Genomic DNA, 25,832 nt, shown 5'->3' on the forward strand with positions numbered 1-25,832 from the left:
ATTATTCAGGAATTATCACCGTCATTGATATCGTCATCGTATCTTTCATATTCCCCACTATTATTTCCTTTGTTCGTATATCTCATCAATTTCAGTGTTACCTTCACCAGTGTCACTGTCCCTCTCGTAGTTTACAAATTTATAGCAACATCACATCGTTCCTACCTTTGTTAGCGGTACTGTATATGATTAGATCAACGTGGTTTCATGATAACAGAAAACATGGCGAGATACCTGTTGCTACAGACTAAATTTTCTTTGGCTTATTAATATTGTTTTTGTAATTTCGGAATCTGTATAAAGGTCAGTGAACGAGACGGCTGAACTTTTCAAGTCTGTGTAAGGGTTAATGATCATTAAGAATTTTCCGTCATCTTGGTTAAAACTCCGTTGTCAGGGACATTCAATGTATTTGCGTCATTGATACCTAAGTATCAAGGATACAGGTAGAAACTTGTACTAGTGACATCTATTGTCAAGGTAGTAGAGTGAATTCGTATCATCAATGCCTAAAGTCAAGACAGGCCCCTTGGACGATTACATAAGGGAAACGTTGTATAACGATGATGTCACTTATGCAGATTATTTAAAATTTTATATGATCGATGCCCAATCAGGGAAAGTTTAGTAATGTATTTCTTGAAGGGAAGAATATTTTAATTATTGTAGCAAATCAAGAAATACTATAGTTGATTAGTGATTGGAGGCTTAACTAATTTAATCTAATTAGGATGCTATGATTTCTTTTAAAAAAGGGATGATCACCCACTATTTTCAGACGGAGATAGCTGGGCATTCTGATGTGTAAACTTTACACTTCAGTAACAAGTCATCGTTGATGACACAGTCCCCACTTGTTAATGGGTACTTTGATTACAAGTCCTCAGAGAGGATAGAGTCCTCTTCATTAATTAGGTCTGTGATAAAAATACTTTGATACAGATGGCGCTCAATGGCCAAGAATGAGTTCCATGGTGATGAAAACATAAAACCAATGTAGGCCACCATCCTAAAGGTCATTAAACGAGTCAACTAGGAATTAATCAACAGGATGTTGCAAAACATTTTTGCATCCTATCATAACATTGATAGATTATCACTGGTATCATACTTTATAAAGTTTGATGCAGTGCTTCCGGACATTCACCCTAAAAACAAAAGTTCATCATGTAAATGCAAATTGGCAATAAATTTAATTTATTGGATTGTATCACAAAACAAATTGACGTGCATATGTATGACATAGGTCAATGTCCTTGTACCGACTTTGAATAAAATCCGTTGAGATATGCCTGAGTTATGGCTCTGTACCTGAAAAAATAGTAACAAAATGGTCGCACAGCAGCCATATTGGATTGTATCACAAAACAAATTGACGTGTATATCTATGACATAGGTCAATGTCCTTGTACCAACTTTGAATAAAATCGGTTGAAACATGTCTGAGTTATGGCTCTGTACATGAAAAAATCGTAATAAAATGGCCGCCTGGCGGCCATATTGGATCGTATCATAAAACAAATCAACGTGCATATGTATGACATAGGTCAATGTCCTTGTACTGTTATGTAGGTCATTCCCCCCACACTCATCATGACCTGAGTTCAATTAGTCTAGAACATTCTCAAGGTCACTGCCCTTGATGACCTCACAACCTTGAATTCAATTAGTCATGTTTGGAATGTTCTGGAAAGTTGATTAGTTGTGTAAGGGAGATAATTTTAGAACAGTAATTAGCATGTCAATAAAAGTTCTAGATTGTTCTTATATGCCTTATAAAAGGGACGTGCTCAGCTTCCAGTCAGACTTTTGGGATCGTGTCTCTTGTGTGTTACTAAACTCCAGCAGTAGTCATTCTCAAGACCTTTCAAGACCTTCACTGCCAACGCTGGATTTATACTGTGGACTTTGTGCAGCTTCAAGCCTGCAAGCCAAAGGACTGTTCATTCATCCAACTGACTGTTACAACTCTGAGACTGGAGCTTTGCCGTCCCAGCTGAGATAAGTAGTCTGTACACTTTTAAAGCTTGTACTCTATCCCTGACTTAGCAATTAGTTTTATTTTCGTAATAAATTTTGTTTAAACGTTAAACTGCTGAGTTCACCCTTTTGTTCGTATCCTCTGCACGTAACAAAATTGGGGGCTTGTCCGGGATACGAATATTTTGAGCCGTTTGACAACATTTTGCCTACCTTTTCAAAACTACTGTATACTGTGAACTCAGCGAAATTCAATCATGGCGGAATTCAAGCCAGACGAATTTATGGATGACCTTGATCAGGACACATTTAATTCCCTCAGAAAAGACAACCTCATAGCACTGGCCAATTTCCTTAAAGTAGATGTCAAAAGATCTATGCGCAAGCGAGAAATACAGTTCAAGATTGCAAAACATTTAGTTAATTCTGGCCATTTTGAGGAGTCTGCCTTAAAAGATTATGAGCCTGAGTCTTCCTTCAAACTCAAAAAATTAGAATTGGAAATACAGGCAGATTTCGAGCTAAAAAAAATTGGCATTAGAAAAAGAAAAAGAATTACAAATGAAAGAAAAAGAATTACAAATGGAAAAGGAGAGACAGGCATTAGAAAAAGAAAAAATACAAATGCAGTTAGAAATGGAAGAAAGACAGAAAGAGAGGGAATTGGAAATGAAAGAAAAAGAATTGCAAATGGAAGAAAGACAAAGGGAGAAAGAAAGAGAGGAAAAAGAAAAGGAAAGAGAATTAGCAGAACACCGATTGCAGTTAGAAATAAAACGTTTAGAGCTTGGACAGTCAGGAAAATTCTTCCCTTCAGACAAGTTTGACATCACTAAGCATTTCAGGCTAGTTCCCCCTTTCCAAGAAAAGGATGTTGATAAATATTTCCTTCATTTTGAGAAAATTGCTCAGAGTCTGAATTGGCCTAAGGAGTCCTGGTCTATGCTTTTGCAGAGTGCTTTGGTGGGTAAAGCCAGAGAAATTTACATTCAGTTGTCAGTAGAGCAGGCTTCAGATTATGATTCTGTGAAGGAATTATTCTCAAGGGTTATGAGTTGGTGCCTGAAGCTTACCGTCAGAAATTTAGGGATTGTGAGAAGGTGAAAGATCAAACTTACGTTGAATTTGCTCGAACAAAAGAACAACTGTTTGATCGTTGGTGTTCTTCGGAAAAGGTCAGTCAGAATTATGACAATTACGACAACTTGTTTTGATTGAGGAATTTAAAAGGTGCATCCGGAGTGACATCAAGACGTTTATCAATGAACAAAAGGCAGATACATTAGAGGTTGCTGCACGTTTGGCCGATGATTATTCATTGACCCACAAATCTTCATTTCTCAGCAAACCATCCCAGTCCTTTTCATACAGAAACAATGCAGGTAAATTTAACTCTCCTTTTCATCCAAGAATTTTTCAAAGGAGAGTAGAAAATCAAATGACAGCAGTTCACAGAGTTCAAGTAACACTCCCACATCATCAGATCCCAAGTCTCAATCTCCTTCTGACAAACAGTTCGGTACACTTTCTTTGTAATTATTGCAAGAAAGACGGCCATTTAATGTCAGAGTGTTTCAAATTGAAAAGAAAACGTGAAGGTCAAAGTGGTCAAAGTGGATCTAAGCCCACCGGCTTTATTTCTTCATCAACTCAATTAGAGTCTAATAATGTGTGTAACACATTTTCTGAGGTTAAACCCCTCTTATCCCCAATTAATGAGGTCAAGGTCAATTCTTCTCAAGATAGCATTATGGGTATTTTCGAGCCATTTATTCATAATGGTTTTATATCACTTTCTAGTGATTTCTCTTCTGCTACCCCTGTCAAAATTTTAAGAGATACCGGGGCTTCCCAGTCTCTTTTGTTGGCAGATACCCTGCCGTTTTCTGAAAAGTCATTTTCAGGTTCTAAAGTTCTTATTAAGGGGGTAGATTGCAATGACTTTATTCCTGTTCCTCTCCATAATGTCTATTTGTCTTCGACTTTGTTTCTGGACCTGTGGCTTTAGGTATTAGGCCTTTTTTGCCTTTTGAAGGGATTCACCTTCTTCTTGGAAACGACCTTGCTGGGGACAAGGTCATTACTAATCCACTTGTGACTGATAATCCTAGTTTAGATCAGGATCCAGAGCCAATTGAACAAGAGATACCCAATTTATTTCCTTCATGTGCCATTACTCGAGCCATGTCAAAGAAAACTTCCGAGAATCAAAATACTCTCAAAAATAATGTCACTGATGTTGACTTAAATGACACCTTTCTCAGTCAGGTGTTTGACACGGATCATTCCGTTATCCCTCGTGGATTTGAAACTTCCAGTAAACTTCTGCTGACCAAAGTCAGACATTTTCTAGATCAAATCTCATTGCAGAACAACACAAAGACCCAGATATTTTGTCTTTGTTTGACAGGGTAGATGATGAAGGTAAAACTTCAGATAGCTCTGTTTCCTATTATACAAAATCTGGTATTCTCATGCGTAAATGGAGACCTCCAGATGTTTGGTTGATGACGATTGGGCTATAAAACATCAAATTGTGGTTCCAAAGCCCTATCGTGCTGAAATATTGCGCCTGGCCCATGAAACGCCCTGGGCTGGTCATTGGGAGTAAGGAAAACTTATCATAAAATTCTCAGTCACTTTTATTGGCCTAATCTCAGGCAGGATGTAGCACATTTCTGTAAAACTTGTCACACGAGTCAAATGGTAGGAAAGCCAAATCAGACCATTCCAAAGGCCCCTTTACAGCCAATTCCTGCATTTCAAGAACCATTTAGTAGGATACTAATAGACTGTTTTGGGCCCCTACCAAAAACAAGATCAGGAAATGAGTATATGTTGACAATAATGTGTACATCAACCCGGTTCCCAGAAGCCATACCATTGAGAAACATAAAGACAAAGACTATAGTGAGAGCTTTAGTAAAATTTTTCACTTTATTTGGCCTCCCTAAATGTGTCCAGTCCGATCAAGGCTCCAACTTTATGTCTGGAATTTTCAACAAGTAATGGATCAGCTAGGCATTAAACAGTATAGGTCATCCGCCTATCATCCAGAAAGTCAGGGTGCTCTTGAGCGATTTCATCAAACTTTGAAAAACATGATTAGGACCTACTGTTTTGACACAGAGAAGCAGTGGGATGAAGGAATTCATTTTTTGCTCTTTGCTGTTAGAGAGTCAATTCAGGAGTCTCTTGGTTTTAGCCCATTTGAGCTTGTATTTGGACATACAGTCCGTGGCCCACTAAGCTCGTTAAAGAGAATTCCTATCAGACGATGATGATTGTCTGAATATTTTGCAATATGTGTCAGATTTTCGTACGAAACTCTCTAAAGCATGTGAATTAGCCAGAGAAAATCTTGAGTCATCTCAGCAGTCAATGAAAACCAAATATGATAAAAGCACCTCAAAACGGAAGTTTGAACCAGGTCAAAAAGTTCTTGTTCTACTTCCAATTCCTGGCAAACCACTCCATGCTCGTTACTTTGGGCCATACCTAATTGATAAGAAATTGAGTGATTTAAATTACATCATAATAACACTGACAGGCGAAAACAAAAACAGCTATGTCACATAAATATGCTTAAGCCATATTTTGATAGGGATAATCCTACTATAACTCAGCCTGTCAGTGCAGTCAGTTCAAACCATTATGAAGATAGTGATACTGAAACTGACTTGAGTGAAAATACTCTAAACTCAAAGCTGGGCTCGGTCAAGCTTCAGAACTCAGAAATCCTGGAGAAGCTGGAGTCTACAAAGTTGGCACACCTCCAGCCAGAACAACAACAACAGGTGAAAGAACTGCTCCATGAATATAAACACCTGTTTCAAGATGTTCCAACGAGGACAAACGTCATCTATCACGACGTTGATGTTGGGGACAGTAAGCCTGTAAAACAGCATCCATACAGACTGAATCCAACAAAAGCGAAATATCTCCAGGAAGAAATCAAATACCTGCTGGACAATGACTTTATTGAACCCAGTAAAAGTAACTGGAGTTCGCCGTGCATACTTGTTCCCAAATCAGACCACAGTTATCGTATGTGCACGGACTTTAGGAAGGTCAACACTTTAACAAAGACAGACACTTTCCCAATCCCGAGGATTGATGACTGCATCGACCGAGTGGGAAAAGCCAAGTATGTGACGAAATTTGACCTACTGAAGGGATTTTGGCAAGTCCCTCTGACGGATCGTGCTCGTGAAATATCCGCCTTTGTTACACCAGACGGATTGTTCCAGTACAAGGTGATGCCATTCGAATGAAGAACTCTCCGGCAACGTTCCAAGGATGATCAACGACGTCATATCCGGGCTAGACGGATGTGCAGCTTACGTTGACGACGTCGTCCTGTATAGTGACACCTGGGAGGAACACATCAAGCTCATGCGGAAGTTCTTCGAGAGACTGAGTAAAGCAATGTTGACTGTCAACCTTGCCAAATCTGAGTTAGTTGGGCGAGGGTGACTTACCTCGGACATACTGTAGGACAGGGTGAGGTAAAACCTGTTGATGCCAAAATCAGTGCCATTTCAAGTTTTCCCATACAAACTGCAAACGACAACTGATGCGCTTTCTCGGTATGGCTGGTTACTACAGAAAATTCTGTCCAAATTTCTCCACAATTACTGAGCCTTTGACTAACTTACTTAAAAAGAAAGTAAGTTTGTTTGGTCAGAGCAATGCCAACAGGCATTTGATACACTTAAAGCCATACTGCAAAGTGCCCCAGTGTTGTCTGCACCAGATTTCACTTTGCCATTCAAATTAGCTGTGGATGCTAGTGATACGGCTGCTGGTGCTGTTTTATTGCAAGAGGATAGTCATGGTGTAGATCATCCTGTTTGCTATTTTTTCACGCAAATTTAACAAATCCCAGAGAACTACTCTACAATTGAAAAAGAGTGTTTATCTTTGATATTAGCTTTACAGCATTTTGAAGTTTATGTTACTTCTTCAAATCAGCCAATAGTGGTTTATATTGATCACAACCCTCTTGTTTTTCTGCAGAAATTTAAAGGCAAAAATCAGAGATTGCTAAGATGGAGTTTAATGTTACAGGAGTTTAATCTTGACATTAGACATATCAAAGGCAGAGACAATTTAATTGCAGACTGTCTCTCTCGTATTTAGAGTTTATTGTTGTTCACTTTCAAGAAATTTTATTGTTGTTCACTTTCAAGAAACTTTACTTTAGAGTAAAACAAAATTTGAGTACTTAAATCCTTTTCAAGATTACATTTGTAAAAGAAAGATTTTTCTTTGAAAAATTTTCTTTTTTTTGAAGAGGGGGTGTGTTATGTAGGTCATTCCCCCCACACTCATCATGACCTGAGTTCAATTAGTCTAGAACATTCTCAAGGTCATGCCCTTGATGACCTCACAACCTTGAATTCAATTAGTCATGTTTGGAATGTTCTGGAAAGTTGATTAGTTGTGTAAGGGAGATAATTTTAGAACAGTAATTAGCATGTCAATAAAAGTTCTAGATTGTTCTTATATGCCTTTATAAAAGGGACGTGCTCAGCTTCCAGTCAGACTTTTGGGATCGTGTCTCTTGTGTGTTACTAAACTCCAGCAGTAGTCATTCTCAAGACCTTTCAAGACCTTCACTGCCAACGCTGGATTTATACTGTGGACTTTGTGCAGCTTCAAGCCTGCAAGCCAAAGGACTGTTCATTCATCCAACTGACTGTTACAACTCTGAGACTGGAGCTTTGCCGTCCCAGCTGAGATAAGTAGTCTGTACACTTTTAAAGCTTGTACTCTATCCCTGACTTAGCAATTAGTTTTATTTTCGTAATAAATTTTGTTTAAACGTTAACTGCTGAGTTCACCCTTTTGTTCGTATCCTCTGCACGTAACAGTACCAACTTTGAATAAAATGGGTTGAAACATGTCTGAGTTATGGCTCTGTACATGAAAAAATCGTAATAAAATGGCCGCCTGGCGGCCATATTGGATTGTATCAAAAAACAAATCAATGTGCATATGTATGACATAGGTCAATGTCCTTGTACCAACTTTGAATAAAATCCATTGAGATATGTCTGAGTTATAATAATAATAATAATATTTATTTCTTGAAAAAAAAAAAAAAAACGCCTTCCATGTAAAAAGGACATCTCAAGGCGCTGTACAGTACAGTGAGTTGATAAAATGTTGCTACAATCTAAAAAACTCTAAAAATAGCATTAAAAACTTTCTAAAAATAAATGTGTTTTAAGTCCAGACTTAAAAACATGGCTTTGTACATGAAAAAAATCGTAACAAAATGGCCGCACGGCAGCCATATTGGATCGTATTACAAAACAAATTGACGTGTATATCTATGACATTGGTCAATGTCCTTGTATCAACTTTGAATAAAATCGGTTGAAACATGTCTGAGTTATGGCTCTGTACATGAAAAAATCGTAATAATGGCGGCCATATTGGATCGTTTCACAAAACAATCGACGTGCATCTGTATGACATATGAAGTAATCCTTGTACCAAGTTTGAATGAAATCGCTCCAGGCATCTATGAGATATCTGCGTGAACGGACGGACGGACGGACGGGCGGACGCACGCACGCACGCACGGACGCACGCACTGACATGACCAAACCTATAAGTCCCCCGGACGGTGTCTGTTGGGACTAATAAACCATCATCATTGACATCCAACAACTCTGTGAGTCTCTACTCTGTCAAAGATCTCAAAGTACCTCTCAGCAGCGAGTATACTCCCCAGACCGACGAGATACGACAATAACACTGTGAATCGATAGTGCTCTGACCCTGGTCATGGAATCAAAGTCCCGGGAAAACCGATTATATGTTAGAGTGATTCTGGCTTAATTAATTTCTCTGTAAATACTTATCTCCCACATACTAAATAGTTTATTCACCTAGTACGTTATTCTTGTCCCTCTACCCCAGAAAACCTATAATCGAAGTTTCATATTGATAATGAAATACTCATAAATCTGACTCACAATTGCACTTACAGTGGTTTGCTTTGACACATTGGCATTACGCGAACTAGACATATTGTCTAAATCGAGGTCTTGTCAACACTGTCAGGCGTAACTATCAGCAGGGCAGTAATATCAGTCAATTACAGAAAAACCATTTTGAAAAGATTGATACACTGTCGAGCAGGTGGTCAGGCACAACACAACCATACATATCCCCGCACAGCTAACTGTCTATAGTTAACAGCTAACTGTTTATAGTTTTGAAATGTCTCTGTAACAAATAAAAGAGGTTTCAGACAAAGTTTATGTATTTTATAGAATCTATCTACATTAAATGCTAAAACTACTTAGGCCAAAGTAATTAAATTCTTTGTTTTGCGTTCATACAAAATGGGAAAAGGTAGGTGTCTAAGTGGCTGAAAAAGCACACAAGAAAATTAACACAATGTAATTTGATTGCAGCAAATAAAAAATTGTAACAAAATATTTAGTTCAGAAAAGCTAAGCGGTTACGTCCTTAAATTTCCTATTCAAAGCCACTGTGTGTGTATTTCATGAAAACCTTAAAAACCTAAGCGGGTGGGGATGCAAAACAAAGAATTTAATTACTTTGGCCCTATGGGAGAACAGCTGTAGTTTGCAAATTAAACTTTGAGTAAGTTTTCGTGCTATTGCATGAAAACTGCAGACGATAATGAATTTTATAGTGTGCAAAAATGAAGAGTAAAAATATTCTTTCCAATGCTACCCTACAATCCTGGTTATGTATCAAATTTAGGTCGGCTGAAAACTTTCATAAAGACGTGTTTGATACAAATGGATGTGTTTTAGCAAACTTACCAAAGCTGGGTACCCCTCAAAATATGTTCCCAATGGCTACTAAGTCATCTTCTATTCCTGTTAAAAGTTTATGGCATACTTCTGTAACAAACAAAATAGATTACATATATAAGCATCGCTTTCTGTTTTATTTGCAGCAAAAATATTTGTAGAATTTAAGATAAGCCGTTATTTGCTTTTTTGCATTTTTGGGTTAAGGGGTAAGTTTCGTCCTATTTCATGAAAACTATAGAAGATAGTGCAGATGACAATGTGTCACCTTAAAAATAAACAAAATGCCTTAATAATGATGCCCCTCAAGCCAGGGTACATTAAAAAACAAGCTTAGCAGACGACTTACAACATGTTTGACAAAATGCTGTGGGTCGCAAATCGTGATTTTACAGTGCCCTTCAAAACATTACCGCATCCAATTATTTTTTTCTGTTTATGTCTATTTCATATTTTGGGCATGTCCTTGTAGCAAATAAAACAGATTCCATACAAAGCATTGCCCTTTGTCTCATGTCTTAGTGACATTAGTGTAATTTGAGATTCACTCTGGCAGTAATATGCGGTATAAACTTTGAGGTACGGTGTAAGTTTTGATCCTATTTCATGAAAAGTATAGAAGATATATCTCATATTACAATATGTCATCTTAAAGAGGAATACACTTTCTTACTAATGTCATGATATCCCTACAAGTCAGGTTATGTAAAAAATAAGCTCATCAGATAACTTACAAGAAGAAAGGTTTGACAGAAATGCAAGTGGGTAGCTAAATTGTGATTTTGCAGTACCCTTCAAAACATGACCGTAACAGCTATTGCATCCCTATATTTTTTCTGTTAAAATTCCATTTAGTATTATAGGGATCCCAATGCTTCTGAAAAATACAAGTTTTGTTCTTCAGGGGGTTCACATCCCCTATAGCCAACAGTCGTTAACCGTTCTTGAGCAAAAATTACGCCTGTTTTGGTCACTTTTTTGCCGCAATTTCACTACTTCGCGCCAATTGAAGTATGACTTTATCATTTTGCTTCAAGATTTCATGCTGAAAGGGACATCCTGATCTTTACCAAGTAACTGAGAAAGGATTGCAATGGAAGAAGCCGGGTCCAAGAAAACCTTCAAAAGGTTCGTAAACCATGTACAGTACAGTACCTCATGTTGGACACCTGGTACCACCACTTATTATTGTATTCGTGGTTCAAGATGGTCCTTCATTACCTTGTTAATATTTTCTTTTTGATATTTTATACTAAAGACCTGGTAATTTATTACCTTGTATGATTTGGATTATTGAATTTGTTTTGACGTCATATTGCAGATTTTCCATTTTTTGCTCACGTGTTGACACACGTGAGCATATGTCGCAGCGATGTCTGTCTGTCTGTGTGTCTGTCTGTCTGTCTGTCCGTCTGTCTGTCTGTCTGTCTGTCTGTCTGTGTGTGTGTCTGTCTGTCTGTGTGCTCAATATCTCAAAACCGGCTCATCAGATCAGAATCAAATCTGGTACATAGATTCAGTTTTTAAATGGCAAGAACTGATTAGTTTTTGGTTGATGTGGCTTGCTTACTTTTTGCTCATTTGCATAATTAATGAGTTTAGAAAAACCGGATATACACTGAGAACGACAGCACACAATTTGATGAGATTTGCTGCAAATGTTGATAACATCAAGATATATCAGCTGTGAAAGATATTAAGGGGTGACGTGAAAGATATTACTAATTTGCATATTTAATGAAATTTCCTAATTAGGTATATATATCTGAATTTACTCGATCAAACTTGATGAAACTTGGTATGCATATTGAAGATACTATTTAACATTATTGAAAGTCATTAAGCATTTTTACCTCATTCAAATCCTAATTTGCATATTTAATGACCTTTTGAAATTAAGGATACATATTTTAATTTACATGACCAAAGTTAATGAAACTTGCTATGTACTTTAAAGATACTATGATAGAACATTATTGAAAGTCATTAAGCAGTTTTACTTCACCCAGCTCCTAATTTGCATATTTAATGAATTTTTGAAATTAGGGATATATATTTGAATTTACATGACCAAAATTGATGAACCTTGTTATGTACATTAAAGATACCATTATGTAGGCTAACATTATTGAAAGGCATTATGCATTTTTGCTTCAGCCGATTCCTAATTTGCATATTTAATGAACTTTCCTAATTAGGGATATATACTTGGATTTATTTGATCAAATTTGGCATAACATGCTATGTACATTGATGATTATACCAGGTTATACCAATATTGGAAGTCATTTTGCACTTAAGTTTTCATGTCAGCTAATTTATAGTTTGCATATCTAATGAGCTTTCAAAGTTTGGAATATTTAGTTTAAAGGACTTGACAAGAGGCAATTACACTTGCTATATAAAGAGGTGATACAGTGACAGTAGTCAAAGAAATTAATTATTTCTATTTCAGCTAATTGCGTATTTGAATACTTAATGAACAATAGAGTCAATCTGTGGTGAATATTGTTCATTATGTTGATCATAATACTTTCAGTGAAGTTGCAAACATGTGGCAAAGGTTCAAATTTACACATAACTGCAATATATAATGAAACACGTGAGCATTTACAGTTCATATCTGGTTCTTCTTGTATTAATCTCTCCTTGGTGTAAAATATTTGAAATGAAATATTTTGTTTTGTTCGCATACTATTTCAATTTATGGAGGCTTCTTTAAAATCCCATTTTACTGTTCCTCTTTTAACACAAATAGAAGAAAACATAAATACATTATGCATATATTTATTCACCTCTTGTAAAGGGTCCCTATTATTGAAATGTAAAACAAGAGCCCGAGAACAAAAACTGTAGAATTATTGTACAGAAAATTTTTCATCTATATGGTATCATATGACTACCGTAGTTAGCGCCTACTTTCTGTATTTTCGTTAAATTTTCTGTCTCAATTTATCACTGGCGAATTTAAAATGTGCTAAAAGAGCTGCCTCTGTTGCTTGATCGTTACACAGCCTTGTAATTCAAATGTCAAGGATTCATGACATTTATGCATGTGGTTAGTTATGAGGAACACAGTCAGCCACCGAATGTTGTTATTGTTTGTTCTGATTTGTGCTTTCCCCATTTTAGAGCTTCAACATACTACTATGCCGCAATGAAACATGCTTGTTCATTTAAGTGTAATTACCCATTAATATTCATTAGTGTTTCAATGTCCGCCAAAGTACACTGCAACACTTATTGAAGTTTGTAACACGGAAGGGAATTGCAAGCGATACCTCACATTGACTACCATACTATGGTAGCAGCGTTGTAAAATACCGTCTGTTATTTACTTGCTGTGTCTCCGTAGATATGTCAATGAAGGAGTATGTCAGCAATAAAGGTAACAGGGCTGATTTCATATTGTAACCACGGGTGTCTCTATATGAAAATATGCTTTGCATGAATTTACGGTTTCATCAAACAACCCCGTCAGTTTTATCAAAAAAAAAAGATAATATTATAAATGACGAAACCAGCATAACGCTTAACCACCTGTTTTTTGAGACTACACGGGTATACAGGGAAGTCCATCTGCTTGTGTAAATGAGCGAGGTCACTTTATGTGTGAGACTATAGTAAAACTAAAGTTAATTGTTTGGCATCTCCCAAAATGGATATCCCTTTGAAAGTTATGGTAGTACAATCGCAAATCGAGTCTAACCTAAGGTCACCTTCAAATCATTGTTGATGCTTGTCGGTAATGTGTAGCTACTGCGTCACCTTGTTGAAGTGGAAAAATACAAAAGTGGCATATAACTATTATGTCGGTGATACGAGTTCTTGCGAAATTAGAGTGCTACGCTTTAGTCATTAAGTTTAGTGCTGTATATACGTTTTGGATTCCTATTAATCGCTATTTGTTATAAAAAGAGAAGAATTCCGGTAAATTTTTAAAAGGCTGAGTAGGAACTATATAAATTCATGTCAAAATATTATGGTCTTGTTTGTTTTTCGGTGTCGTAAGTTACTGCTTTCACCTATCCAATTTCAGAAAGAATGCACGCACGTATGCAGTCGTTGCCGTGTGTGTTATCTGCGTCGTTGGTGTCGGGCTGATACTGATCTACGCCCTGGATAAATGCTCTTTCTCGCGTTGCTCACAGAACCCAGCTGGAAATGAAGAAAGTTGGGTAACTACTACAGTCGGTGACTCAACAGAGTCACCTTCGACCGATAAATATTTCTTCAAAAATGCGATTGTTACCGCTGACAATGGAAGATGCTCTGTCGTTGGAAGGTTAGTGTGTAATATATTGTGATCTATTTTTTCAATGAAGAGGGTTCAAATGCATTCACACAGTACAACTCAAAGCTGCGCATGTTTAGGAAACACAGTCTGAATCCTGGGTATTGGACACTTCCGGTTTCTTTTAGGGATAGTAACTTAATAAAATGTATTCAGTATTTTTGTTTATTTGGAAAAAAAAATCTTCTGATTCTTCATTCAAAATTTTTCTTGAAATATGAAGTTTTAGCAATGCAAACTCGATGAATTGTGTGCAATGTGATATCTATTGCACGTGTTGACAAATGAATTCCAGTTCACAACGAAAATTCACTCAGTTCAAGATGACAACAATGACAGTGGAAACAGATCACACATAGAGGATGCGTTACATTGCCAAAGTGAACATCTTCGACATGACTTTGGGAGAAGAACAAGACACTGTATTTCAAATACCACACAAATGAAAAATATTTCACATAAAACTTTACAGCTGATCTACGTTATGGATTTCTTGGTGACAATGGTCAGTCCTTGTCACAGTCCCAGTCAGCGAGCTGTTTATGATGTTTTTATGTTCCATTTGGCTGTAAAATCCATAAAAAATGACGTAAATCATGAACGATATGAAATTTTCTCTTGTCTTAACGCTATTATCGGTTCCTTAGTTTTCGATTTTGCCACCTAAGTGGGTCATAAAACTCAGGCGATCGACCATATTTTCAACATGTCGGATTCATGCTGACAAAAGACATAACATTACAGATCTCAAAGTAAATTTTAAGGTTAAAGAAGGAATTTCATACAAAAATGCCTCAATGGATAAAAAAAATAACGAGATTAACAGAGCCTTTTGCCATGAAATCGATTGCACATTTCGTTAAAAATATTTATGTTATCACTATCTCGAAAAGTAGCAAGGAGATAATCTGGTTCACTGACCCTTTTTTACCGCTGGCTGCGCTGCTAACGAAAATAGGGTCAGGTATGGGCTAATGTTTCAATCGGAATAATGACTGCATATTAATGAGCACGTCACCTGACAAGATCGTGTGATCAGCATATCTATACAATGGCAAACTCTGAAATGATATGACAAAACATCGAACGTTGAAGTTGTTTGCACAAATTCACTTTTAAGTCTCTGACTATGTTCTTCTATGATGGTATTTAGTGGCGAAATATTGATTATCGTCCATGATTTTTTTTCTCAGACGTGACCTGGTGACCACGATGACATTTTGAATGTACGGCAATGACTCAAAAATAAATGATTTTTCGTTTTCTTTCTATGTCGACAAAACATGCTTGGTTCGGGAAATATGGAGGTAAAATGACTCAATGGGTATACTAAATCTAAATTCGAAGGTAGCTCCAAGTTGGAAACAAATTCAACGCAATCACTTCACTCGTACTATTGACCAATGATAGCCATGCTTACAATAGCCCATGCCTGACCCTATTTTCGTTACCAGCGCAGCCAGCGGTAGAAATGGGTCAGGGAGCCAGACTACGGAGAAGTCGGCTGTTTACCCACGATGCATTTCAATATCATGCAGTTTGATTCCTCAGTACAGTTCAAGGTAGGGAGCATTGTATCTTACAAAGGAAATTTGCCTCAGCAAACATCAGCGAAAAACCTTTGCTGTGATTTTGTTCTTATAGGGATATATTGCAGGCTGGGGGAAGCGCCGTTGATGGCGCTATCGCCAGCTTGCTTTGCAGCGGTGTAGTCAACCCACAAAGTCACGGCATCGGTGGAGGTAATTTTATGGTCATTTACAACAAGGAAAGTGGGAAAGTTGAAGCAATCGATGGACGTGAACAAGCGCCCGAAGCGGCGACACAGAACATGTACATAGAACATCCAGAAGATGATGCTTCAACAGTCGGTAAGCTATCAATAAGAACTTAGTGTCACTCTACTCTTTCAAAATCTGCAAGAGTTTGATTAGAAAGAGACGCGCTAAAATAAATGAACGGAATAATTTATAGAACGCATTTCAGACGCAACGGACTCATTGACACGATATCTTTCTATGGGTATAATGTGAGATTAGATCGCGTAAGACAAGACCCATGTTTATCTTGTAAAACCTTGTACATGAGCATGCACTGTTGATGGGCGATTACATAGTAAGCCTATATATAAAGATAGGGCCACAAACTGTCCAGTAGTCAGCAAGGTACAGAAGCTTGAAGAAATGCGCTGCAAAATACGGGATGGGGAATGGAAACGGACGTATTTATAAGTACTTTGCGAAACGGGTAAAGACAACATCACAGCTTTACTCGGAGATGCGAGGTTCGCACTTTTCATCGGAGAGATTCTACAGTAAATGGAAGGCGGGGGCGATATGGTTGATTAAACATGACAAAATTCCTGAGACCGACTGGCGGAGAATACGTCTAAGGAATCTCGTGAAGGACTTACCCTTATCAATTAAATCATGAGTGCAAATTATAGCACAATCGACTTGTTGTAATATATATAATTAAGAATCAGTAAAATTGGATGCTATCTTGTCAAAGAAAGAGGTGCATGTAGACGAAGACACTTGGCCTTTAAAGTCAATCTGTCGTGCCGTTACAGGCGGACTGGCTGTTGGCGTGCCGGGAGAAGTGGAGTGTTTCTGGACAGCCCACATGAAGTACGGTAAACTGCCGTGGAAGGACCTCTTCGAGCCGTCCATCAAATTAGCTGAAGAGGGCGTGGAAATCGGTGGTGCTCTTGCCTCAGTATTAAGAATCAGAGAAAGTTATATAAGAACGATGCCAAACCTCGGGTAAAGAGCAACACTTGTCGGTGAAATCTTAAGTGCTGGATCTCCGAGTTAATGACGATTGCATATTGTACCATTATCAACCTCAGGAGTTTAATGCGCTCTGACTGACATTACTAATTTTAAATGACTCCTTATTTATGTAATTATACAACCATTCCACCAGTTTAAGCATTATGGACGAACGTATTCCGAATCTACATTGTATATAACTTGCAAATTTTCGAACAAAATGTCAACAACAAATAATGGCTTCGTAAATTGTATATCGGGTGCCATAAGAAATGTGCAGATCACTGATTTGAACTCGATTCAATTGCATATTCGGTCAAACAACAGAAAGATGCATTAAAAGTTCGAGTTTTTAGGGGTCCTTTTTCCATTTCAGCGAAGTTTTCCTGAAGGCTAACGGAAGTCTAAAGCAAGAGGGTGACATAATGTTTCGGCCAAAATTAGCCCAAACGTACAGGAGAATCGCCGCTGGGGGCGCTGAAGCTTTCTACACTGGTCGATTAGCTGACGATATCGTCAAAGATATTGAAGAACAAGGTAAGTGAGGTAACATTAAAGCACACCATGTGGTACATATAATATACTTGTTAACATACAAGCAGGGTATGAACTGGTGGTATCTTTGTTTCCTTGGTCTGATTTTTGTAAACTTCTCAGAGATGTGACTGCAATGATGCAATTATCGGCCCGCTATATTTGGTGATGTAATTCCGTGATTCATTTTCATTCTTAATCTCTTTGGAGTCGTTGGAACGCAAGTCAAACGCACTTTACGTCAACTTCCAACGATCCTTGTCATTGTGCAGTATTGCACTGGACTTCCATGCCATGGCCAAGCAACGCCGTCGACACTTTTGAAATGAACGGAGAAATTTATGGTCGACACATAAGTTACAATCATCGGTATCGTAGATTGTTTCTTTGTGGTCTTGACGTTAAATTCATACCAATCAGTATGCGATTACTGTCGACATGACCCTCACATTGTGCAAAAGCAGGATTCTTTGAACTCTTTTGATAGTATTACAATTTGACATGAGATACCGTTTCTTAACCCATTTTTCCGTATGGCATTGAGTACACCGAAAATATATATATATATATATATATATATATATATATATATATATATATATATATATATATATATATATATATATTGTATACATTTTGTATGTATATATATATATATATATATATATATATATATATATATATATATATATATATATATATATATATATATTATATATATATATATATATATAAACACACATATCCATCCTATCACAGTCCATGTGATTCCATCAACGGTCTCCTCTCTTGTTGTAAGGACGAGCATATCGCGAGATGTTGACCGACTGATTTTGTCCACTTATAAGGTCAACATCGTAGGAGATTACGCGACAATGTTCATGGTTAACCTATCCACCCCAATTCCCTGTAAACTGGTCCTCAATTGCCATTGATAACAATGGGTTTGGGCCAAACCATGGTGGTTAAAGGGTTACACAGCACTGTGTTGTCAACTGATCCGAGGTCGCAATTAGAGTGTTAAAGGGGCGGGTTTCTTATCAGCTTTACATCTTTATGAACAAATCTATTAGCTGAACAGAAATTTCATGAGAGAACAAAGGATGTCAGTTACATAAACGGTTAACGTCAACAACCAGTAAAGCGAGAACTAGGAAGTGAAGACTGCCGCTTTACGTGAAGAGAGAGGAGACCGTTGATAGAAACACGTGGAGGGACTGTGATAGAAAATACCAAGCACATGTCTTTATTGAAAATATCACAGATATCGTCAAAAACTGTAAGGCTCTCGGGTGTTTCCCTGTGTTTCAATCGTACAATTTACAAATGATAACATTGTTCATTTATGTCATTTATAATTACGTTACTGACACATTGATCTTTTTGATGACACCCTCGCCTTAACGACTCTGGCGCCATCAGTATTTTTTTGTAATTAGCACCATTCTTTGAAGAGACAACAATATAATGTTGATTGCAACACTACTGTTGCTATGTCATTTTGTGATAAATACTTCCACAAATATGAGTCACTTATAGAGGTAGTGCAAAAACAGGGCTTGAAACTGTTGCTAATTCACAATCAGGCCCAGGGCCGCCTCTTGGCCTGGCGCAAGAATGTGATAAAATACTGATTAAAGAAAAAATCTCTCCGCGTTAACACTGTATTTAAATCTCCCTCTTCTTAGTCACTCATCGACTTCGCTCTGATCTTGGCCAACTATTAGTAGGGTGTGAACTTGGTCAAGGGCCGACCTTAATTAACTGTTCACACACACGCACAAACTTCGGGCCTTAACTTTTCGTCAGCTCTGAACCCACCTCTCAGACCCGACATAAGATCGGCTCAGGGTTAACACAGCGCAGTCACATTTTTTAAAACCTTGTTCACCTCATAGGTGACCTTAACTATGAAGTGTAAATGTATGTCGACTTGATATGCAGCATGCAGCTGTAAACACGTCCATACCGCAACGATGTCGTAGCAACTGTGTGCAATTCTTTAACATTCTATTTATTGTTCACGGTGTGTGTCTTTGCTTTACACATAAGCACGTTCATTAAAGATCTAAATGGTTTCCGATCGGCGGGTAAAAGTATAGTAATCGGGTCATTGAAACACACATACTACTTTCTGCACTGGTTACGTTGCCTAGCCTAAGTAATGTTAATGGTGCTTTTGGAGTATTCCACTTTCCATACTATATCTTGGTCTGTTCTTGGAACATCACCAGTTAAATAGTATGCATCTTACAATGTTGCATTTTAAAATATGTCCCTTATTCGTTCTGAAACGCTGTGCTTGTTCAATGCTATTCTTGTGCAAATAATATCATCGAGAGAGAGAGAGAGAGAGAGAGAGAGAGAGAGAGAGAGAGAGACAATATATTCATCTTAAACTCTTTGTCTTTAAAGAATAAAGGGAATAAAAGCAAAAGGTTATGGCATATTATATTTTAACCTGTAACACACGGTGAAAAAATCACGTTGCTAGCTTTGGTAATGACAGAAAGTTACCATCCATGTAATTGTTATCGTTACTTCAGGTGGCATCATCACCACGGAGGATATGAGGAATTATCGCGTGAGATTTCGAGAACCTCTCATGGCTGAGTTCGATGGACTGAAAGCCTACTCATTACCACCGCCCTCTAGCGGTGCAGTGCTGATGTTGATACTGAATATTCTCAGAGGTATGCATTTCGTCACATTGATATGTTCTTTCTTGATCGAGGGGGTTGTAATTTAGATATGAACATTGATTATCTTAATTCAAAATATCGACTGACGAGAATGCTTTGCAAATTTGTAACATGATTGAATATGCAATCAATACGTGAATATGGTTATTTTGATTCCGGTAGTTACTGCAACCCTTGAATAGAGTACTTGCTCTGTATCGACATACATGTTGAGGTTTTCATGAAGACCTGAATGCATATCAGCATGCTGAAACACAGTTTTATAAGTAAAAATTTCTTGTCGATGCTACTGGGCAAATTATCCCAAAAAGTTGATCCAATGACGATTGATAATTTCCAGGGTACAATATGACTGAAGATAGCGTCAGAGATAAGGAGTCAAAGATTCTAACCTATCATCGCATTGTGGAGGCCTTCAAATTTGCATTTGCCAAACGATCTCTTCTCGGAGACATGGACTACGAAGACGTCGCTGACGTGAGTTTAATGACTTCACTGACAAACGTTGGTTCAGAGAAGAGAAACGTATAAAATGTTCTGCATTGAGAAATAAATAGTCTACAGTCTCGAATTGAATATTTCGCCAGATATTCACAGCCGACTTCTCAAGCTTGGTATGTGGCGCTGATAAACTAAAAAGAACGAGACAATGTCGATGTCTTTCTTTATCTCCTTTCATTCAATGTAAAGCCACAGCCGTCACAAGAGTTACGTCGACGTCTGAAAATGTGTTTTTATAAAAGTCTAGGAAAGGTATGAGTCTAGGAAAGAATAGTTGTAATTTGCTCTGCAGTTGTTGCGAACAACGACAACAGATTTCAGAAAATGCCGTTAGCAGCTAAAAGTACATATAATACAGAAATGTATGCATTTTGTTATGGAAGGGTGCTTTTAATCGAAGTATCTTTTTCAGATTATCACAAATATGACGTCACCGGAGTATGCAGCCAGTCTTAGAGATAAGATTAATGATAATCAGACACATGATTATCTTTATTACGGACCAGATTTCTATCTAAAAGACGACACTGGAACATCGCATCTGTGTGCAGTGGACGCCGATGGCAACGCCGTGGCAGTCACATCGACTATCAACCTCTTGTGAGTGTTGTCTCTCAGTATAGCCAAGATTCATTAGTAAATCTAAGGCATAGTTACTCGTCCCGTGAGAGCCAGGTTTGGACGCCTTGTTTTGCATCTCACAGACCAAACCTCCTAATGTATTCCATTGAAAATTTCCAACCAAAGATTCTTTCGAAGTTGTCCTATTTGTTTCTTTGTTTCCAACTTATGTATTTACAGTAAGTGTAAATACCAAACAGAGCAGGGCAAAAGACTAAGTTGTACCTTGCTTGAAATTACGTTTACGTTACTTGGGTTCACAAACCTGTTTAAATTTGTTGAGTGAAAAAATACTGTCCGAGTGAGACACAAACCTCTCTTATCGTAATCTGTTTGTTTATATTTCATAAATAGTTTTAATCGATTATCAGTTTCATGTCAAGACAGACCGCGATTTGAACAACATTTATACTCTGTAGTAATACTGTGAGGGATTTTCTTTTTGACAGCTTGGGGTCAAAGGTTATGGGTACTCGAACGGGTATTATATTTAACAACGAAATGGACGATTTCTCTACTCCGAACACAACAAACTCATACGGTGTACCGGCCTCTGAGTCAAACTACATCAAACCAGGGAAGCGACCGATGTCCTCGATGTCACCTACCATTGTAATTGATGGCAACGGCGACGTACAATTACTTGTTGGTGCTGCAGGGGGACCTAAAATCATTACTTCAATTGCACTGGTACGAGAATATCCCCCTTTATTATTACATCTCACCTATAGTACTGATCTCGTGATTGGCTAAAAGTGTAATAGCCATCAGTCCAACCAGAGTGTGACATCCACCTTTTCTTTTATCTGATCAATTGATTCAGCTGTTATCTTGTGTCAGGTGCAGCCAACGAACAATGTACTTTTAAAGGGGTCCTTACTATGATGAGATATATTGTGCTTGACAAGTAATGTGAACAGACTAATTTTAAGTCATGAGGGTAATTATTTAGCTATTCATAATTTGCCCTCCCACTGAAAACTTTTTGACTTGCCCTCCCGCACTCAAACTTCATTTTTACCCTCTCCCCACTTATTTGTGCCTTTTCCCCCTCCCCACTGTCAATTTTTGAAGCTCCCCTGCCCTGTGGCGGAAAAAACTTGCCGATTTCCCCTACCCTGCAAAAAATCCCCCCCAAAAAATTTGGTCATTCCATTTCCCCTGCAGACATGAAGCTACCATGAAAACACCATGGCTCAACCTCCCCTGACCCATTTTAAAAGTAGCTCCCCCTCTCCTCGTTTTTCGCAAAGCCCTCTCCCCGGGACAACCAACCGATATCTGCCCTGCCCGACATAAAAAATAAAATTTGCTCCCCTGCCACCTAAAAATATGTCCCCTGCCCAAGCAAAATTACAATTTCCCCTGCCCTCAAATATTGCTCCTGGAATAGCTTTTTCGATGAATAGCTCCGTTGGCTGCACCTGTTGTGTTCATGCTGGCTCGTCGTTTTCTGTTGAAGTTGAGATTCCCACGGTGAAGTGTGGCTCAACATGGCCGAATGCAATGATGTTCTCCGCATAATATTCGGCCAGTGTTTGCTTCGCTGATGTTGGTCGCTGGACGATGTTATTCCCTCAAATTTTTAAAATTATTTTGCGCAATCATCGTTACCGAGCCCCCGCTGGCAGTACCTTTGGTCACGCGCAAAGAGACAAATGTTACATCTTAATTCCATTTCCATACAGTTATTTCCGCTATAGTCTCGAGAGACACTGCGCCACGCACCAAATGAAATGGGAAAATTGGACATTTAGTATATTGGAAATTAGGAAAACAGAAATAGTGCATTGTTGGAAATAAATTTTGTCAGAGAGAAATTTGGATGGCCGCAAAGTGCTATCCTCACAGTAGTATATACCTGTTTCTTATATCTTAATCTAATGTCAAAGATTTTAAGTTTAAAAATAGGCCTAAAAACTTAATAATGAAGACCATTTGAAAGTGAAAATTAGCCCTATTTCAATTTATCTTTTTTAGAGAATGAGGCAAACTGGTTTATTGGTTGGCCGAAATATGCCACGGATTCACTTGGCTTCTTGCCGCTACCTATAGTGTATCAACTTGCATTATTAAGTAAAACATACAGTGCAGTTTTGTCTTCACAACTCGATTCTTCTTTTGAAACAGATTACTGCCAGGACTCTTTGGTTAGGACAAAATATACAAGATGCAATAAACAACACCCGATTTCATCACCAGTTAATACCGGACTTGATTGACTATGAGACAAAGATGGAAGAGGTAATATCCTCCTCACCAGCACAAGCACAAGCACAAACACCACCACCACCACCACCACCACCACCACCATAGCCATCATCATCATCATCATCATCGTTGTTGTATACATGTCGTCATGATCATTGCCATCCTCATCACATCATTGCCATTCCTGTGAAATTGCAGGCTATCTCTAGAATTTTCACCGAAATTGTCCTCTACTTCAAGCAGCTCGGCCCTAACCATATCTAGTTTGCATGTATAGAGTGTGAAATCCAGACAATGCTTGACCCAGTGAACACACCAACCAGCCTCAGGTTATTTTTACCGCGGTGTAGCACTCACGTAATCCATTTATGTTTACCCTGTCGTGTATTCATGAGGCCGCTCGAGAAAGCACTGAGTGCGTGTGGTAAAGTCAAACTTTTGAATTCAAACTGTTTTGAGTTTCTGAAAAATCAACATAATTGAAATGGTGATAGATGTTGTTGAAAATTTTGAAATGTTTGAGAAAATCTCGCCGTCGGTAGTGGAATAGGACGGATGTCATGTATGTCCTCAAAGGTTTCCAAGTTTTCGTCTGCGCCTCATCGTGAAATTGTAACCTTACATTATTGAAAAGTCTCGAAAATAAGCAGTCGCTTAAAAATCGCATATAAAATACCAGTATGTAGATTGCCGTGTAAATATCGCTGATATTGCTACTGTTTTTAATACTATAATCACAAGAAGCACCCCTGTCTACGACTAATGACCCCCTTTATAAATTCACAGGACATAGTGGACGGCCTGACAGATATGGGACACCAAACAAGACCACGCGCTTCCATAGCAATTGCAAACGCAATTAGAAAAGTCAAGGGTGGATACGCCGGATATTCAGACGAGAGAAAGGTTGGCGGCTACCCAGCTGGGTATTAGGGTAGCCGTTAAATCACCAGCAAGATTCCGTACTGGATAACTGTCTAAGTTTGTTGAATTTCCCTTTCAGGCATCGCTTGTTTTATTTACTCAGAAGTCTATACAATCTCCATCAAGTGATTACGAAGCCTTTCAACAAATACTGTTGCAATGTTTAGTGACCTACGCCTGTAAAATATTAAGTTAATTACAGCACTACGCTATCAGTTTGTGTTCATTTTTCGACAAATTTTATCTGTGCAGTTGCATAGAAATATTGAAAAATAATCAACAGTTGGAGCTTCTGCCCCATTACAAGACCAACTTGTCGTTTTTACGAAAATTTAATGGCATTCAATCATTTATAGATTTTTTCGAGATGAAATTCATGAAATGTGACAAAACGGTTCTAGATTTTGTTTAATTATTACTAACAAATACGATTGGAACTAATTTGGGATAATTGAATGGTCAAGTAATTAAATGTCGATTAATTGGATGGTCAAGTAATGTCGGATTCTGTAGTTTAAGAAGAGTTTGGGTCATAGGACACTCAATTTACAGTGAAACATACATGTCCTTGTACACAAGATGCAATATGGATGGAATATTTTAACCTTCCAGTATTGTTAATTTTGTGAAACATTTGTAGGTAGGACCTAAGTCGTATATGTCTTGTACTTTTCAAAAAAAATATTTTTTCGGTAGGTCACTGTGCTTAGATTTTCACAGTTTGGTAAAATATAGCCACGAATTCTCAATTTACATACTCTCTCATGATTGTCGTTTTGTGTGCTTTTCAGCTGGTGCCACTTGGCTGGCCACTGGTTGGATAAACTCAAGTCGGCTTAGACTGATAAACCCAAAAAGTCCACTGATGCATTTAAAAATGAATCAATTTAAGAACTTGCCCTATACACGTAGGTACAACCTGCTGATAAGAGGTAGCGTGGAACATCTGCGTGCAGAACTACACAATACACGTTTATTTTTACTCTGCGTGCATTCATAATGCGACTATATGATAATTTGAGGGGACTTGAAAATTTTTGATCATATAGACTGGGCGACTTGGAAATTTTTGAGGGTATTGAGGGGGGATTTGAAAAAAATAACATTGCTATCGCGATTTCTCCTGCACCCCTCACCATATTTTGAACGCAGCCTAAGTACGAATGCAGACTTAATTTGATTTAAATTCTAACTATCAGCAAAATACTGGTGCCGGGGAAAGTTTACGCAAATTCCATTTAATGAAATAAGGAATTAACATGAAATCGCTCTTATTTATATCTTTTCAAGCCTGCAATGCATGAATAAAGTCGGTCAGAACTGTAATATACGAATTCAAGAAGAATATAGTGTTGTTTTAAAACTGGTCTGGGAGACTAACACTCTCATATCCCTCACGTTCAATTTTTGGTTTGAGAAGGGATTAAACCGAAACTTGGGAGTGACTCAACGGATGTACTGTTTTACTGTTTTTCTATTGTATTTACTT

The 25,832-nt window shown here is 37.9% G+C and overlaps 1 protein-coding gene across 1 annotated transcript in view; it reads left to right on the forward strand.

Moving 5' to 3' along the window:
* The window catches only part of LOC139145669 (glutathione hydrolase 1 proenzyme-like), a 41,311-nt gene extending 16,215 nt beyond the window's left edge, over nucleotides 1-25,096 (forward strand). The window contains exons 2-12 of the mRNA XM_070716959.1: nucleotides 10,820-10,910; nucleotides 13,822-14,067; nucleotides 15,721-15,947; nucleotides 16,649-16,841; nucleotides 17,227-17,387; nucleotides 19,931-20,077; nucleotides 20,427-20,563; nucleotides 21,000-21,187; nucleotides 21,658-21,898; nucleotides 23,339-23,452; nucleotides 24,206-25,096. Of these exons, the coding sequence (XP_070573060.1) occupies nucleotides 10,876-10,910; nucleotides 13,822-14,067; nucleotides 15,721-15,947; nucleotides 16,649-16,841; nucleotides 17,227-17,387; nucleotides 19,931-20,077; nucleotides 20,427-20,563; nucleotides 21,000-21,187; nucleotides 21,658-21,898; nucleotides 23,339-23,452; nucleotides 24,206-24,352 (1,836 nt within the window). The 5' untranslated portion in view covers nucleotides 10,820-10,875 and the 3' untranslated portion in view covers nucleotides 24,353-25,096. The remainder of the gene's footprint in view (nucleotides 1-10,819; nucleotides 10,911-13,821; nucleotides 14,068-15,720; nucleotides 15,948-16,648; nucleotides 16,842-17,226; nucleotides 17,388-19,930; nucleotides 20,078-20,426; nucleotides 20,564-20,999; nucleotides 21,188-21,657; nucleotides 21,899-23,338; nucleotides 23,453-24,205) is intronic.
* The last annotated feature ends 736 nt before the right edge of the window (nucleotides 25,097-25,832 follow it).

This window comes from Ptychodera flava, chromosome 12 (genome assembly GCF_041260155.1).
Source record: "Ptychodera flava strain L36383 chromosome 12, AS_Pfla_20210202, whole genome shotgun sequence".
In the NCBI taxonomy this organism is placed as follows: Eukaryota; Metazoa; Hemichordata; class Enteropneusta; family Ptychoderidae; genus Ptychodera; species Ptychodera flava.